The sequence below is a fragment of the Rhineura floridana genome, chromosome 3 (genome assembly GCF_030035675.1).
Source record: "Rhineura floridana isolate rRhiFlo1 chromosome 3, rRhiFlo1.hap2, whole genome shotgun sequence".
NCBI classification, from domain to species: domain Eukaryota; kingdom Metazoa; phylum Chordata; class Lepidosauria; order Squamata; family Rhineuridae; genus Rhineura; species Rhineura floridana.
This window is the reverse complement of record NC_084482.1, coordinates 1,072,337-1,090,752: the sequence shown is the minus strand read 5'-3', so window position 1 is coordinate 1,090,752 and position 18,416 is coordinate 1,072,337. Positions and strand designations below refer to the sequence as shown.

The 18,416-nt window shown below is 44.8% G+C and overlaps 1 protein-coding gene across 1 annotated transcript in view; it reads right to left on the bottom strand.

The window, feature by feature from the left end:
- The window catches only part of ICAM5 (intercellular adhesion molecule 5), a 32,338-nt gene extending 14,429 nt beyond the window's left edge, over positions 1-17,909 (bottom strand). Inside the window, exons 1-5 of the mRNA XM_061621635.1 lie at positions 17,840-17,909; positions 14,384-14,656; positions 9,897-10,214; positions 6,424-6,702; positions 3,895-4,173 (exon numbers count right to left, since the gene is read on the bottom strand). Of these exons, the coding sequence (XP_061477619.1) occupies positions 3,895-4,173; positions 6,424-6,702; positions 9,897-10,214; positions 14,384-14,656; positions 17,840-17,909 (1,219 nt within the window). The remainder of the gene's footprint in view (positions 1-3,894; positions 4,174-6,423; positions 6,703-9,896; positions 10,215-14,383; positions 14,657-17,839) is intronic.
- Between the last annotated feature and the right edge of the window lie 507 nt (positions 17,910-18,416).

Sequence of the window (18,416 nt, the reverse complement as noted above, 5' to 3'; positions counted from 1 at the left end):
GTTTGGATTGGGTTCTTCTCTTATAAGCCACTTGGAGCACTTTTTAGTGAAAAAGTGGGGGAGGGAAGAAGAATGTTTCCAGTAAATAAATTGAAAAGTAAATGCATAGATGATCTGTGGATCTTTTCTGCCCTGGGATTGTGCAACCAGAGTTACTGCCTGGTGGTAAACTCAGGGCAGCCCCAGATATTTTGGTTTAGTTTCTTGCTCATTCTTTCAGGATACTCTTGAGTTGTGAGGTTACAAGCAGCCTTCACCAACCCAGCGCCTTCCATCAGTCCCATCAGCATGGGCCATGCTGACTGGGGCTGATTGGAGTTGTAGACCAAAACTCTGGAGGGCACCAGGTTGGTAAAGGCAGGGTTACAGTGGGAATTCATGCTTAAGAGCACATGGGGTGGCTTTTTACCTCTTTTTTAAAAAACAGCTACCGCCACTGTAAAGGGCTTTTCTTTAAAATAAAATAAAAAGAAAAGAAACAAGCAGCTGCCAAAATAATGCACACCCTGCAACTGATTCACAATGTTTTGCCCCTCCATCCATAATTGCACCCCTCTACTTCAGAGGATGAAATCATCGACCCCCAAATCAAAAGAATCCTGACATGGGATGAGGCCTTGCAGCACACTCCTGCCTCCCACAGTTATATGACCGAAGATGAGCCAGTAGGAAACAGGCCACAGCCCCTAATTAGCCGGTCTCCAGCGTCAGGGTCAGTTTTTTGATCCTGTAAAGAGACCAGAGACCAAATCAAGTGAATAAGGAGCTGCTGCCTCCAAGCCATTCACCACATGCACAAGCCTGAATTGTTTTTAGCATATGTGTCATCAGAGATCCAACAGGTATCCAACATTCCATCTCCTATTTTAGCTGCCCAGATGCCTCTGAAAACTCACAAACAGGTTGTGAAGGAGATGGCTGCCCTTTGCCATGTGCCCCCTAGCATCTGGTACTTGTTCAGTTATACTACCACTGAACATGTAGGTTCCATTTAGTTATTATTGCTAATACCTGACTACTGACCTATCCTGTATCATGGGGTGGAAAGTCTGTGCCCCCCCAGATGTTGTTGGGACTACAACTCCCATCATCCCTGACCATTGGCCACACTGGCTGAGTCTGATGGGAGTTTATTTATTTATTATTTATTTATTTCATTTTTAAACCGCCCATAGTGAATAGCTCTCTGGGCGGTGAACAAAACAAGATTAAAATACAATATTACAATAAAATTACAATAAAATCAGCAACAAGTTAAACGAAAAAAAAAATTAAATGAAACACATTGAACACTAAAATGCCTGGGAGTATAGCCAGGTCTTAACCTGGCGCCTAAAAGAAAGTACCGTAGGCGCCAGGCGTGTCTCCACAGGTAGGCTGTTCCACAGTTCGGGGGCCACCACAGAAAAGGCCCTAGATCTAATAACAATCCTCCGGGCATCCTGATGAGTTGGTACCCGGAGGAGGGCCTTGGATACTGAACGAAGTGAACGGGTAGGTTCATAGCGGGAGAGGCGTTCCACAAGGTATTGTGGTCCCACACCGTGTAAGGCTTTATAGGTCAAAACCAGCACCTTGAATCTGGCTCAGAAACAAATAGGCAGTCAGTGCAGGCGGGCCAGGACAGGTGTTATATGCACATAGTTGGAGTCCCATCAACAAGCATGTTAAGTCCAGACCATATCCCAGTCTGCATCTGTATTGGAATTATTGTTAAGAAGTTTTAAAAATATTTTTTTTAAATTAGGGTGTTTTAAAAATGTTTTGTTTTAAATTTCCCCCCCAAAGATGCTTTGTTTTCAAGGTGTTTTACAAGAATTTGTTTAGTGTTATATTGCTTGTTGTTTGGCCCCCTGGGCTCCTTCTGGGATGAAGGGTGGGATATAAATGTAATAGTGTACATCATAAATAACAGTTTCTGGATGGTCAAAGGTTCCCCACCCTGATCTATCATTTGGTCTGATTGCAGGATCAGTGTGTGTGGCAGTCCCAAACAGTGACCATAGTGCCCAACCCTTGTGTTCGCTGATACTTCTCTGTAAGTCACAGAAAACATAAATGTATTTATGTGTGGTTGACTTGCTTCACTGAGTTTGATCCTTGGTTATAACAGCTTCCTTTTTAATAATAATAATAATAATAATAACAACAACAACAACAACAACGTCACAAGCCTTAACTCCATGGTCACCCCCATCAGATTCCAAGATGGACAACCAATTCCTCCAGGATTATTCCCTTTCTCTGAGCCTGTGACAGAAGCTGATGCTGGCTCCTCTCGGTCCTCTCGAATCACCAGCACTAATCCCAGGAATCCTGCACATCATCACATTTTCTTGGCTCTTCCTGACAGACACTAAACTGCAAATGAGCTAAATCTGTCTCCTTTTCTCCCTCTGGCTGTTATCTGTGAAGTGGCAGTAGCGGTGAGAGCATGACTGGCCTTGTTAGATTTCTGTTTCCACATCAATCTGCAGGTGTCGAATTGTCCTGGCACCCGCTGGCAGAGCAGCCAGGCAGGCATCCTGGTGCCAAAGGGGCTCGCAGGTGGGGCAAGGGGACAAGAGGAAGCATACCACTGCTGGAAGCAGAGATGACAACACAATCTGTCCTTGGCACCTGGCTGCACAAGCCACTCAAGGGGCACCAGCGAAGCAGAAAGCAATCGGAAAGAGCCATCACAAGATCAGATTACTGTAAGATCATGGAAGATGCTGGGAGATGCACCTCTCACAGGTGACATAGTGCAGGTGTTGGTTGTGGCAAAATGCCTCAGGCTGGACCTGGTTTGGGGGGGAGGACCTGGTTTGGAGGGAGGGCCTGGTTCTCCATGGAGTCATAAAGGTAGAGAGCCATGTGAGCCCTTACCTCCACCATATTCAACAGCTTTCACCCCTGAGATATCAGGCACAGCCATGTTATTCTCCTGGTCCACTAGGTGGATTCCCACCCATAACTCTCCAATCTCACAGACCCTTTCCCCCCTGGCATTCTAGTTGTCCATAGATGTGGGGGAAGCATTCACATACGTGACCTTTGATCCTTACATTTGCTAGGTTTTCGGGTTTGACCTGAAGTTTCAGGAGTTAGCCTTACTGGGTTGTATTCTCTGTTAGTCACACTCAGAGTAGACCCACTGAAATTTATGAACATGGCTAACTTAGGTACATTAATTTTAATGGGTCTGCTCTGAGTAGTCAGGATCTCCTGGGAAAAGAGTTCAACATAAGGGGGAGGGGACTGAACTAAAGGGGACAGGATATTTTCTACCTGAGATCTTCTTCTGTTCAGTCTGCTTCCCCACCCCGTAATGCACCAGGGCCCAGGCAGAGCCAGAAGTCATTCTCTGTATTTACCAAGTGCCAGTAGGCTCCCCCTCTATACCATCAGACTCCACCCTCTGATTTTCCAGGAATCATCCTTTAGCACCCAAGCTCTGCCGGAGCCTCAGGAGATCAGGCAACCCTACCGCCGCCACTGCCATCACATTTTGAAGTGGCAAATTCCTAGGAGGGATAAATCTGAATGGGTAGATTGTCTCTAACAGAAGTAGAATAAATTATAATAAACTATACAAAGTTGTCCAGTTTGCATGATAAATAGAGGTTGCACTGTTCAACCACTCTTGAAGAGAGAATTTAGGGTGCTATAGTATACCATTCTGATATGTCACACTGTATTCACAGCCTTTTAATGTTGTTTAATTTTTAAAAATAAAATGCATCCTGGGAATGCATCCCAGAATGGTACTTTGCTCATTGTGTTTAAAAATAATATCTTGCCATTTGAAGGATGTAGGTGTATTGATGTGCTGCTGCACCTTATATAATACACATTTTTACTATAAAAATAGCAAACCAAATGGTGTTATTGGAAATGGAGTTCTATACTCACAGAAGACAGTCAGACGGGCAGATGATTGCTTAATGATGGCATCTCCACCAACTGCTAGTTCTGCTTCACATACAAATTCTCTCCCGTTGTCTTCCTCCTCAGCGATCAGGGTAGATTGCAGAGTGAGCTGGTCACCAGACGCCAAGGTCCTTCCAGAAGCATTTTTTATTTGAAGAGAAACGCTGGGTGGATGAGCAGCCATAGAATTGCATATAATGGTCACGGAATTATTTACAAGAGTCTGAGATGGATGGATCTCCAAGGAAGGCTCAGGGAAACCTGCAATTAGTTTGAAGAAGAATGTTATTTGCAGAACCACTCAGAAATGGTATCTAGTGCCAGCTGGAAACTACATCCAATGCCAGTCCTGATCTCAGAAGACTGTGGTCAAAGAGCCATTCTCAAATGAAGATGTTGGGGGAAACTAGATGCGGTAGTTAAATGTGTAACTTCCACAAAAAACAGCTGCCACATGCCTAACGTTCACCTTCTCCTGTGTCACATTTAGCAGAACCTACCTCATTTTAGAATGTCATGACATTCCACATTTCCCAGCTCTGTTTCACATCATTGGCTGACAAACGGAATGTTGAGACATCATAGCACAAAGTCTATTCTGCTAAATGAGGAGCAGGGATGCTTTTTCAGCCTGTGGGCCACATTCCCTCATGCGCAACTTTCCATGGCCCACATGCCAGTGGTGGGCGGGGCCAGAGGCAAGGTGTGCTGATCAGCGGATGGGACTCTTACCTTTGTACAGTCGGTTTAATTCCAGCCATACAGAAGTGAAAGGTTTCTACCCACATCTCCCCATTCCCCAGGCAGGCAAGCAAGAGACATCATCACAGTTCAAGGACACATTCCAGCACGGAAAAAGAACTTGAGGAGGATCCCATGCAGAGCCAGTGAAGAATGTGCCCTGGGGAAGGGGCATGGCCTGGGGAGAGCTCTGACGGCCATATAGAGAGGCCAAGAGTACTATGTTCATTCCCTGGGACTGAGTTCCCAACCTCTGTACTAAATGCTATGATGGTGGCAGAGGAAACTTGACATTTTTATTTTATTTTATTTATTTATTAAATTGATATCCTGCCCTTCCTCCCAGAAGGCGCCCAGGGCTACAAACAAAACACTAAATGGACTCTAAAACATCTTAAAAACAAAATATGTTAAATGATTCAGGTGGTGCTCCTTTAGAGGAAGGGGCAGCCCCACATTTATCATAATGCCTGGTTTATTGAGACCTCAAGGGTCTAGAACCAGAAAGTATTTTTTGTTGCCTATTCTAGATGAGATACCAGTCGTTAAAGAACATATGGAAATAGGGGTCATGAGAAAGGATGAAGAGTAGGCCTGTCTGGCATCCATACTGCTACCTAGGAGATTTTGAGCGGTTTTGCCATCCTTGAGCAGCAGATTTTCATTGTGCCATATCACAAACTACATTTGTGATTCCTTTTGGTTTTAAAGTGGCTTGTTACCACAAACTGCTGCTTGAGAATCACAAACACAACCACCCACCACCTTGGATGTGTGGGAGTAGTTCCACACAGGTTTTTTGATGCCAGCCAAATGGCTTCTACTGAGATGGATCATTGGCCCATCTAGAGCCAGGCAGGCTGTCTTTCCCAGACCCGTTGCCGAAGATCATCACACTGAAGGAAAGGAGAAAGCAAATGGCCAATCCCCTCTTTCCCCAAATCTCACATATTATGTAGTTGCCATTGCAGGTGCACTCAACAGGAAATAAATCCCACTGTCATGTTGGCTTCTTAATGATAATATTTGCATGTCAGCAGCACTCAAATCCAGGCTGGGTCTTAAACTAGTGATCTGAGGGATAAGTGGGGATGTGAGAGGTTCATTCAGACTGTGTGCTGCCATCCAGCTGTGGAGGAAGGAATGGCAGGAACCAGCATCACCAGGTAAGGAAGTCTCTTGGCACCAGGAAGGGAGAGGGAATGTGTCAGGTGATACTCCCTGAGTCCTATAAAAGCTTCTGTGTGTGTCAGGTGTGCTGGCTATTCTGAGCAACTAGGACATGTGTAGATGTGCTACAGACAACCGTTGCTTTCCTTCCCCTCTGCCTTTTGCCTCTCCCTGTCTTCCCCTGCATGGTGTATGAGGCACATGGCTGTAAACACAAGGTTATAGGATTTATACCAAGTCAGACCATGGGCCCAGATAATTCAGTATTGTCTTTATTTGCTGGCAGCGGCTCTACAGGGTTTCAGTTGAGGGTCTTTCTCAGCCTTACTTGGAGATGCTGGGGACTGAACCAGGACCCTGCTGCGTACAGAGCAGAGGCTCTGCCACTGAGCTATGGCCCTGCCCCGCTGTCTGCTCTTGTTGTTCACACTGTATGCTTACAGACATCAAGCGTGAACTGGCCTTCCTCTCCCCATCTTTTCTTACCCAGTGGAACCCATCAGTAATTACAATTTTAGTTGTTGTCCCCTCTCATAGATATTTCAAACAGTCATTTTTGATATAAATCATCATTCTCTGGCACTCTGTGCCACCACTCACTGTAAACATGCACTGTCTCCTCTGAAGATCTGATCACTGGCCCCATGGATACTGTGCAGCTCATCTTATGGCTTCCTGCTGATAAGGAGGACACCTGAGCCTGGGCTCTTGCTGTGTCACCCAAAACATTAACGCTGAAGTTCAGTCTCTCCTCTGCAAAGGTCAAGTCAAACTGGGCCTCCTCAGCTGGAAAGGCCCCGACTATATCACACTGCACAGTTGTGTTGGCATTGGCTTCTATGTAGTGCAAGGTATGAAGCTGGGGATCCACTGGAAAATCTGAAAGGGAGAAAGCATAATGACAAGCAGGAGCTGCACCCAAGCACAGAGGTTCTCAAATTGTTTCTGCCCAGCAAGACCCCAAAGGTTCAGGCTCATTGTGAGCACCCTCCCTTCAATCCAGAGGATGGAAATCTACCCCATACCCCCCTCTTCAGTGCCCTCTACCCATTCAGCAAATCCCTGGCTTTCCGTTCTCTATTGCCACCACTAGCAATTCTCCTATATTTCTATCCAGGATTGGTGCACAGAATCAAGCTGAGTTCTCTCTAGACCAGTGAGGGGAACCTCAGGCCTGCAGACCAATTTTAGCTGCTAGGAAGGTCCAAGCTGGCCCATGAGGGCATTTTCCATACATCACCACTCCCCCTTGCTCATCAGCTGACACCCCTCATGACATCATCTCATGGGTGGGAAGGAGGCGTTAAATCCTGTGGTGGCTGTTCCAAGCAGGAAACGGGTGTGCAGCCAAAGCAGCAGAATTTAACTCCTTGCTTGTCAGCTGATGTGCAAGGAGTAAAATCCTCAGTTTGGTTCCCACCAAGGAATAAGTGCATGAAGCTGAACTGAGGAGGATTTAACCCCTGCTCATCAGCTGATGAGTGGGGGTTAAATCCTCCTCAGTTCAACAGGATTCCATTTGCATCAGAATCCCCTGCAAATATAAGGGGGGGAGGACTTCATTTTACGAGTATCTTGCAAAGTACTTTGAAGTCCCAACGTTGGGGCTTCAGAGCACCTTGTACCTAACAGCATTGTGCCTTTAGGTGATTGACAGGTGGCCTCCAAGAGGTCTTCTGTATCTTTAAAAGTTGTGCAGGGGGAAGGGAGAATTCCACCTTGTGGTGTTTCCCATTACAGTGTTGCAAGAACACCTGCACTTGGCTGACTGTCTCTTCTCCTAAAGATACAGGATCAGTCCTGAATCTGGCAACCCTAGTCTGGATATCAGCATCCTGCAGGAGAGTAATTCATTCTTGTCCTGATCCAGAGAAGGAGATCTGTGTGCCAAACCATCTTCCCTTTGTAGATCTCCATCCTTGGATTGAGAACTGAGGGCGTAAATTGAACACACACCCAGTGTCTCCCATTCACTATACTGCTTTCAGTGGAATGCATATTTATGAATGTGCCCTCTCCCGTGGCATTCTGGTGCAATCCATCACGCATAAGTGCCTATGTCTAAGAACTGGAGCAGGGTATGAATGCTTTGAGATTTAGAGCATGATGCAGTCATTCATGGTTTACTCTTATTGCTGTTTTGACAGTGCTTCTCAACTGATATTTTTGTAGGGATCTGATGTGTTTTAATTACGTGGCATATTTATTTCTACAAGCTGCCTTGATTTTTTTTTTAGAAAAGGTGGCAAACAAACATAGCTGCCCCGGGGTCCTACTGGGAGGAAGGGCAGGATATAAATTCAATAAATAATAATAATATAGCAAATAAATAATATTTGGAAATGTTGTGTGTGTGTGTGTGTGTGTGCTGCTCACCCCTCAAAGAAAGCTGCCTGCATTTTCCCTTTTCATTGAACTCTCCAAATGCATTTGCAGTATGTTCCAAGCGCTCAGGTGAGGTTGGGGGCACCTCATCTCTGGGCAGTAGAACAAAGGCTGTGAGTCAACCATCCATCACAGCTTCATTAAAGCAGAGAGACAAAAAAGATTGAGGGAAACAGGCAGCGTCTTTGTCATACGGTTATTAATAGACTCCCACTAGTGGGATTATAATAATTACATATTTCCTACATACCCACCAGCAATAGAAAGCCTTTCCTGAGAACAGAACTGGGAATTGGTAGTGATGGAGAAAAAACAAGGGCCAGAGTCATATTTTTTATTCTAAGAATGAGGTCCTTGCTAAGCTGGCTCACTAATGGCCCGTCAAATCCAGCATCCTGAAACTAATTATCATTGCTCAGAGGAAGTGTCTAAAAAGCTATAAGATCCAAGGAGCAGAACAGGCATTCTAAAATGGTCCAGCTTCTTGTATCCACTTCCCCCATCAGAAAATTACTTATTTACATAATCAGTTCTGCTGCATTAACAGTCCTGAAGTGTCTTTAAGCACTGATTTGCTAACATGACCAAAGATGTTCATGAAAGGATGAAAAAGTAGATAAAAGTGGGGGATAGGGGCTCTGGATAATTAAGGGCTCATGATTCCCTTCTGTTTCATCTCAGGATGCTAACAACTGACAACAAAAAGAATCCATAGCTCAGTGTTAGAGCATCGGCTTTGTATGCAGAAGGTCCCAGGTTCAATCCCTGGCATCTCCAGGTACGGCAGGGAGAGACTCCCTGCCTGAAATCCTGGAGAGCTGCTGCCAGTCAGTGTATGCTGAGCTAGAAGGACCAAGGGTCTGATTCAGTCATAAGGCTGCTTCCAGCTGCATAACCAACAAGGGTGGATCTGTGTCAGGAACCAGCTGATTGCCACCACTGAGCCAGCTGAAGGCAGAGAACAAGGCGTGCAGGGCAGCCCATTTATGTAGCAACATGCCAGTTGCCCTGGCAATAGAACTGGCTGCAGAAGGCAGAGTGGGAGCAGACATGGAGGAAAACTTCTGCAGCTCATTTCCTCCTTCCTCTGTCTGCTTCTCTCCATGCACCTGCCGTGTCTCTTTCAGTTCTGCTGCCCTATGACTGACTTCACCTTGCCTCTCTGATCTATGATTTGATCTCCAGTGGTTTATTCTTGGCTTCTTCACATGGCTTTGTGGGAGAGAAAGAAACCCCAAGCGCTGGTTCGCATGTATAATTAATTTGAGCACCATGCACCAGCACAGGCTTGTTCCTGGGAAGCCACAGTTTGTCTAGCTCTGGTTTACTATTATGGTGCACACCAGGCCTATGTGAAGACAACAGTACTGAGAAGGATAGACTCACAATCTCAGGTAGCTTCGTATATCTCTGTGTTCTCCTGGGCACATCAATTTAAAATAAACATTACGCTCCGGTTTTCATTCCGCTAAAATAGAAGTATGTGTGTGCTTAATATGTGACACATTCTCTTGTAAAAATCACACACACACACACATACAAATGGTTTCTGTCAGTTCATTCTTCAAATTTTGAGCTATTTTCTTTCTTTTTATTGAATTTTTAAAAATTGTGTTCAGTGAAATTTTTAAATTTTTCATTCTTAAGAAGGAACGAATATACAAAATGATAATAAGCTTGTAACTCACCAAAGACTTTTAGGACCTTGATGAGGGATGCTTTTTCAAAGAGGGGCCTTTCAGGCCTCAGATCCAGGGCTGCGTGACAGGTGACTTCTTCCCTGTGGTCGTCCTGGTCAGCAGTTATGCTGTGAGTCATCACAATGTCACTGGCTTCAGGATCATTGTAGTCCTCAAAGGTCTTCACATGCAGCTCCTCCTTTCCTTTATACAAGGTCAGGGTGAGGTTCCGGATGGGGGCAACACTGGAAACACGGCATGTCAGGTTATACTCCTTACCCACCTCCATCATTGGCAATGGATCCCAAACTACATGCTCTGGAATCTCTGCAATGGTAAATGGAAGCACATTGGCATGGGATTCCGCATGAAAGGTGGCAGCTGCTGTTGAAATCACACAGGAAGGGAAGAATCAAATCATTTAGACAACTAAAAAGCCAGCCTCCTGTCCGGGTTCACTTTGATGCACGTCTCATAGAGTGAAAGAGACTACAAACAGTAGTGGTGGCCTGTATATATTGTATGGAAGGTCTGCCAGCAATCAAATCTGCTATATGATACAGAGCCACACTAGTGCAGTAGTACACATGCAACCACTTGGCTCTCTTTGTGGTTTTGCCTGTAGCTGACTGAGCTGGGAAACTTGCAGGCAGCATGGCGCAAGAGAGGCAGGCTGAAGCAGAGGCTTCTCTGTGTGGCATAGCCGGGCTACCAGTCCTTCAGATCAGCGTGCACCACATCCCCAACTCCTTGTGTCACAGAGGTTAGCCACCCATTGGTTTAACATCTTTTGGTTAGGATTGCTGGGCTTGAACTGAAGGTTCAGAGAGCAATTCCAGGCTATTTTCATTATTTTGGGGTGGAATTCAATCACATATCAGCAAATTCAGGTTGCACAATTAAAGATGGTTTGGCATTGATAACGCAACAAACCAGTTCCACCCCCAGAATAGGAATTTTTGCAATAAGAAAAGTGACATGGAAATGTACTGGGAAGTGGGGGATAACAATTGTGAGAAGGGCGGGATCTCTTCTTGATCATCCCAGAGTGCAGGAAATGGAATAATGGGCTCCAGTTTCAGGAAGCCAGATTTCAGTTGAGCAGCAGGAAAAACTTCCTGTTAGAGCGGTACAACAATGGAACCAATTATCTAGGGAGGTGGTGGGCTCTCCAACACTGGAGGCATTCAAGAGGCAGCTGGACAGCCACCTGTCGGGTATACTTTAATTTAGGTTCCTGCATTGAGCAGGGGGTTGGACTTGATGGCCTTATAGGACCCTTCCAACTCTACTATTCTATGATTCTATGAACTTCCCCATAAAGGCATCAAAATGAATGCTCAGTAAATAGCCAGAATTGTCTAACTTGCCTGCAAACTTTGTGGAAACAAATCAGGATGAATGCTGAATGAATAAGTTGTCTGGAAGTGACCAAAGTCTCCAGGAGTAAAATCTCAGGCTGAGGGAACAGAACCAAAGGGGGCTGGGCTATTTTCTGCTTAAGTTGATTATAACGTTTGTTGTTAGCCCCATTCCTGTATTCCTCAGGCTCCATCCTTGAGCCACCAAATAAAGCCAGGTCTGCTCCCTGATCTCTGGGTCTCCGTCTATCCTTATATGCTACTAGATTCCACCCCTGTTGACCCTGCAGGTGAGGCCCATTCAGACAACTGGGACATTGGGTGGAGGGTCTATGGTGGCCATGTGTCCCATTTTATAGAAGGCAGTCCTCTATTTGAAGGCTGTCAGATGATAGCCCTCAAATATTATATGGAGTACTTTATTTAATGGGCTGTCTAGTCCAAGTCTCATTTAAAGGTAAGGAACCCTAAGAAGGGAGAGGAAAGCAGGAAACTTGAAGCTGCCTATCAACAGCCAGCAGCTGGACAGCAGACTGAGTGGGCACATTGGTGGAGACAGTGTTCTCAGTGTCCTGGATGGGGTTACACTCCCCCTAAAGTTATCCATGCTCTGGTAACCTCTAGATTGGACTACTGTAATGCACTTTACCTTTGAAGATGGTTTGGAAACTTCAGCTGGTGCAGAATGCTGCGGCCAGAGTTCTTACTGGGACTAAAAAATATGATCATATAACTCCTGTCCTGGCCCGGCTGCACTGGCTACCAATATGTTTCTGGGCCAGATTCAAAGTGTTGGTTCTTACCTATAAAGCCCTTAATGGCATTGGACCGCAATACCTGGCAGAACGCCTCTCCCACTATATACCTACCCGTTCACTCCGCCTGATGTCAAAGGCCCTTCTCTGGGTTCCAACGTATAGGGAAACCCGGAGAGTAAATACTAGAGCTAGGGCCTTCTCAGTGGTGGCCCCCGAGTTATGGAACGCCCTCCCTGATGAAATACGCCTGGCGCCTTCTTTGTTATCTTTTCGGCGCCAGGTAAAGACCTACCTCTTTGCCCAGGCATTTTAAATTCTACATTTTAAATTTTAAATTTAAATTCTAAATTTTAATTTTAATTTATTTTGATTTAATCTTGTTTTATATATCTTTTGTAGTGTATTGTATTTATGCTCACTTGTATTTTAATCTGTTTTTTGTTGTACACCGCCCTGAGAGCTTGTTGCTATATGGCGGTTTAAAAATGTAATAAAATAAATAAATAAATAAATAAATAAATAAAGGAGCAGGTTCATAGTCTGGGAGTCTTCTTAGACTCTTCCCTCTCACTTGAGGCTCAAGTAGCCTCGGTGGCTCGGAATGCGTTCTACCAACTTCGGTTGGTAGCCCAGCTACGTCCCTATCTGAGTAAGGAGGACCTTACATCAGTGGTTCATGCTCTGGTAACTTCACATTTGGACTACTGCAACGCGCTCTACATAGGGCTACCTCTGAAGACAGCTCGGAAGCTACAGCTAGTGCAAAATGCGGTGGCCAGATTGTTAACAAGGACCAAGCGGTCCGAGCACATAACACCTGTTCTGGCTCGCCTGCACTGGTTGCCAATATGCTTCCGGGCCAGATTCAAAGTGTTGGTATTAACCTATAAAGCCTTATACGGCGCGGGACCACGATACCTGTTGGATCGCCTCTCCCGATATGAACCCGCCCGTACTCTACGTTCTACTACGAAGGCCCTCCTCCGGGTTCCGACTCATAGGGAAGCCTGGAGGGTGGTGACAAGATCTAGGGCCTTCTCAGTGGTGGCCCCTGAATTGTGGAAGAGTCTCCCCGAGGAGGTGCGCTTGGTGCCGACATTGTTATCCTTTCGGTGCCAAGTTAAAACCTTCCTCTTCTTTGAGGCATTTTAATTTAAGTCACTTAGTTTTAAATCCGCTGTAACTGTTTTTAGATTGTTTTATATTATATGCTTTGTTGTATTATATTGTGTGATTTTATTGTATTTCTGTTGTTCACCGCCCAGAGAGCTATTGCTAGTCGGGTGGTATAAAAATCTAATAAATAAATAAATATAAATAAATAATAGTACTGAAAGTCAATTGAAACTATAGTAATTATTTTTAAATGTGCAACTTTACAAATATATCAGCAAGTGCACGTGTAATGCAAATCTCTGTCCCCTTTTGTCCTTTTTTTAAATGATGCATCCCATAAATGCCCCTCCCCCACGGGTGGTGGTCAAGAGATCATCCGCTAGTCTACAACACCTGTTGTTAAGAGTTAAAGGCAAACATTTTCACCCATATTAATAAAAGGACATTTGAGCCTCTCTCTTTCTTTGTAATAGGGGATACACCTCAATAGGGGATACACTTTCAAATGATACTCATGCTAGGGTTTGGGAAAGGAGGGGATCCTTAGCTGTGAGGCACCCACTGCAGTGCCTGTCCCCTTAGAGCAGCCAACCATCTTGACCTGAACCTTACGCATCATGTAATTCATAGCAGTGGAGGCTGGTTCATTAGGGCAAGTGGGGCACTGCCCCACCAACCTCAGTCTGCCTTCACTTAGCCCCCTTCACCTGCCTGCCTTCTTTCTTACAACCAGGTCAGTGGGTGGTGGCACTACCTGTCAGCTTCTTCTTCCTTAGTCTCGATGGTGCCCCTTGTAGGACTCAACAGCGGGGAGGTTGGGGACAAAACTAGAATGAATGGGCTGTGCTTGTTATTGGCTCTGGCTCCACCTTTGGTTTGGGCTCCCTGCATACACCCCACCAGTCTCGCTGGGCACTAGCTACCACTGGTTCATAGGAAGATAGGGAGCTGCCTTATACTGAAGCAGGCCACTTAGTATTGTCTACAGAGACTGGCCACTGTGGCCCTCCAGTGTTTCAGACAGGATTCTCTCCCAGCCCTACCTGGAGATGTCAGGGACTGACCCTGGGACTGTCTGCGCACAAAGCTTGTATTCTACCACTGAGCGACTGCATTTCTGAGCTACATTTCTGAATTTGAACTTGATAGTTACCTAGATGAGGGGTTGCAAGGCCACTGTGAGCTCCTTGAGAAAAGGAGATATATACAAACACTTAAAATATATATATATTTAAAAAACCTTTGCTTCACAGCCACTTACGATACACCATGATGTTTGCATGCACAGACTTAAGCTTTCTGTAACAGCTGAAGGAGCACTCCACAACAGGCGCCCACTCCGTGATGTTCACAAGCTGGAAGGCCGCCCAGCCAGTCCCATTGTCTCTCCTCTCCTTGATCAGCGACGTCGCCAAGTCTCCCCTGGCATCTGCCTCCTGGCAGCTGGTACTGCAGTTCAGCCAGAGAGACCCTCCATGCTCTACTCCAGGGTTTTCTGGCCAAATGGTCACATCAAACATGTGCTGTTCAGCTCCTGGGAGTTGGCAAAAAAAGAAAAAGAAAAGAAGGCTCACACAGAGATTCATAGGGTACTGGGTCCAGAAACAGAGAGAATCTCACATCCCATGTCGTGGCAGACTTTAAAATTCCCATCCAGCACCTCCCCCCTGCCTTCATAGAGCTTGGGGAGTATCAAAAACATGATTGTGACCATGGTAGTCCTGAAGTAACTAAAAATACAAATGGGTCTGATTCTTACCGATGCTGCAACCCTAAACTTCTCACTAGGATGGGCTTGCTTCTGAGCAAACATGCCTAGGATTGTGTTCAGGAATAGTGAACTTATCTGTGCCTGAAGGAATGTACTACTTCAGACTGCAAATGGGAGGTCACATAGTGGAATGTTCACCCATAGAAAAACTTGTCTTCACACAGCTTGTGTAAAGAAGACTGTACAAAGTCAGGGTGCGGGGTTCTCATCTAGCCTTTTCCCTGACATGTTAGCTTTCTATATACATGGAATGTTAGGCATGAATTTTTAATTTTTTTAAAAATTGTGTTTTTAATTTTTTTTGTGTTTTAAAATTTGTATATTTGTTTTTAATGTTTTTAATTGCTGTACACCACCCAGAGAGCTTCGGCTATGGGGCGGTATATAAATGTAATAAATATGAATGGAGGTGCATAATACATTCCATTGTGGGAGCACATGGCAGTGCTTGTCACCATCACAGGGAAAATAGGCCTCAGATCCACATCATCAGCACTATGGCTATGGGTTATAATACTGACCTACCTTACAGACTATAGTGTCTGTTGTGTGCTCAGGAAAGTTCTGAATCAAGGTAACTCAAATTCTTCAACAAGGAAAGCTGAATTCTGTACTCTACAGAAATGATTCTAACCTGCATAATTTGGTGCGCTTCTGCTAGTCTTTTTGGAGAAGGAGCAATAGTTTCTCCAGCGTCCAGAACCCTAACATGTAGAAGTCTTCTTCAGACAGCTCTCTGGCTTATGGCATTTTAGCATTGCTTGCTCACTTTAAAGATGATCTTCTCAGCAATTCACAGGGGTGAACAACCTACGCTCTTGCCTAAGCAATTTCAAACAGGTGGCAAGGGGGGGAGGGGGGAAGGGGTGGCAGAATTAAAGAGAAAGAGAAAAAAGGTGGTGCCCTGGAGAAATGTGGTCTTAAAAAAAACGGTATGGGTCTTTGGCAGACTGAACTGAGGGACATATGATGCTAGTAAAACTCCATCCCTTTTACTCCAAAACCTTGGAAGTTGCAGCTCCAGCGCATTTTTCCTTGAAGTCAGCTTCGCACAGACTTCAAAACTGATTGGCCATCAATCCCGTTGCTACTCCAGATGTGTCCAATGCTGTAGGCTCAGGCAGACACAGTGGGTAGAAACACACTCACTGTTGTGCCAGTTCTAGTGCATCTCCATCTCTCTCCTCTGAAAATGGGGGCACATGACGGTAGTCAAACCCTGGCCCCTTTTACTATAAAACCTGGTGGGAGCAGCTTGAGTGTTTTTGGGTTTTTTTAATAGCTTCAAAGAGATTTTGCAACTAATCAGCAGATCAGCCTGTTCCCCCTCCAAGTGTGGCTAGTGGAAATGCTTTGTTCTGGTGACTAGTGTGTTTACAGCCAGTGATTGGCCCAACACTTTGCTGTGGGTGGTCCTAATCAGCAGTGGGGAAGGGAGATGTGTCCAGCTGTGGGCAGAATCATTTCAAAACATAGCCAGAGAAAACTGTCTGGTTACTTGTGAAGCAATAGTGTGTCTGCAGACTTAGATCATGCTGTCTCTCCAGAACAGGGAAATGAGTCCAGTACTTATTGACTAGACATTATGGAAAATTGTTTGACTGTCAGTTCTCTATTGATTTGAAGACCTCTTAAGTTATTAAAACCAAACTCTGCTTGATGGTTCCTGAGATCAAGGAGCAGGTTTTCATCTATGTTTGGATACAACTGGATGCCATTTTGAATCAAGATGGCAGACCTTTCACAACTGCATGGATTATAACCACACATTTCAAAATTTCACTGATTTTTTGGTTTTTTAGAATTACTGGGCAATGCTGGGAACAAAGCTGCTAGTCTACTATATATTTTGGAAAGTTGTTTGTTCTCTATGCATTTGGACAGCTTTTAAGATATCACAACCAAATTTTACATGATTGTTCCTGAGAACAAGGAATTGGTTTTATCTATGTTTTGATATGGTCAGATGCCATTTTGAATCAAGATGGTCACGGGTGTAGTTTAGGGTCTTGGGGGGGGTCTTAGACCCCTTTCTTTTTTGGGAACAGGGTCCCAGCAGGTTCCCTATGTCTCTAGCATCCTATGAGTCTATCAGCATGAAAGGAGGGTGTGTTAGCCACCAAGAAGTGTCTTCTAACATGCTTCCTTGTCCTTTCCTGCTGATTGGAGCCAATCAGAGTGAAAGGAGGTAAGATAGCCATTGAGAAGACTCTTCTTAGTAGCTAATACTCTCCCCTTTCATGCTTATTGGCTCCTGGGGACGTCTGTTGTTGTGGGAGAAGGCATTAACAAGGTCCCATTCTCAACCCAGCAGTAAAAAAAGGGAGAAGGTTGTGGCTGTGACTATCATGAAGGGACCCTGCACTTCTAAATTTGCACTACACTACTTAAGACAGTGGACTGAACCTTTCGGAATTGCACTGATTTAACTGCTGGTTTCAAAACAGCACTGATTTTTTTTGTTTTGTTTCTTAGAATTCCTGAGCAATGCCAAGTATCAGGCTGCTAGTAATCTCATATATTTAAAAAATCCAATTCTTCCATGCTGATCTTGCTTTGAACATCCATAAGCCTCAGCCTCTCAATTACCCATCTGAGCCTAATCTTCTTTTACCCATCTTCTTTTCCCTAGGCCTGTGCCTTTGACAGCAACTGGACATGCCAAAATTACACATGAAGCTTTTTCTGCTTTACTTGCAAAAAGTCCTGGGTTCAATCGTCTAATTTCAAAGTAAAGCTGGAAAAGACTCCTTCTTGAAGCCCCCAAGAATCACTGCTAGTCAGTGTAGACAATACTGAGCTAGCTGGACTAGCGGTCTGACTCTGATTCAGTATATGGGGCGGCCAACTATGTTCCTGCACTGAAGAATAAGGGAATGGATGAGATGCTTCTAGCACTCATAAAGGCATTGGAGCAGGAGTAGCATGGGGTGGGGGGGGAGGTACCTGAGCACCTGCTTCTTCCTGTGAATGTCCCTCGCCCCATCACCTTCTTCTCCTCTGTTCCTGTGCCCATCATTCCATTTAGTGAACACTGCTGTAGACATATAATCCTCTACCAGAGCCCAAAAGGAGCTGGTGGTAGAGATGGGCAAATCTGTCAGTTCTGGTTTCTCTCATCTTCTCATTTTACCAATCTTAAGTTCAGTTGTCCACATTTCCACATCAGTTTGCAGTAACATTCTTTTAAGTAGTCATGAAAATTCATAAGCAAATGTCGTCTAAATTAATATATGTTTGTATGCAATCTTGCCTGACATACAGTTTTGCAAAGCAATTTTCCCAAGTAGAATGCATTTTTGCATGTTATTTCCACCAATATATGCATTCTTATGCACACCTTACCCTAGTATCTGCATTGTTATACACCTTCCTTGGCTGGAGAACAGCACCCATTGCAAAATTCTGAGACGTGTGAATCTCAAAGGATGGCTGCATTTCAGTTTGCATATTGTTTCAGAAAGTGCAATTTAGGCAGTTTCACCTTTAAATGCATACTGAATCAAATCCCCCCCTCTCCCTA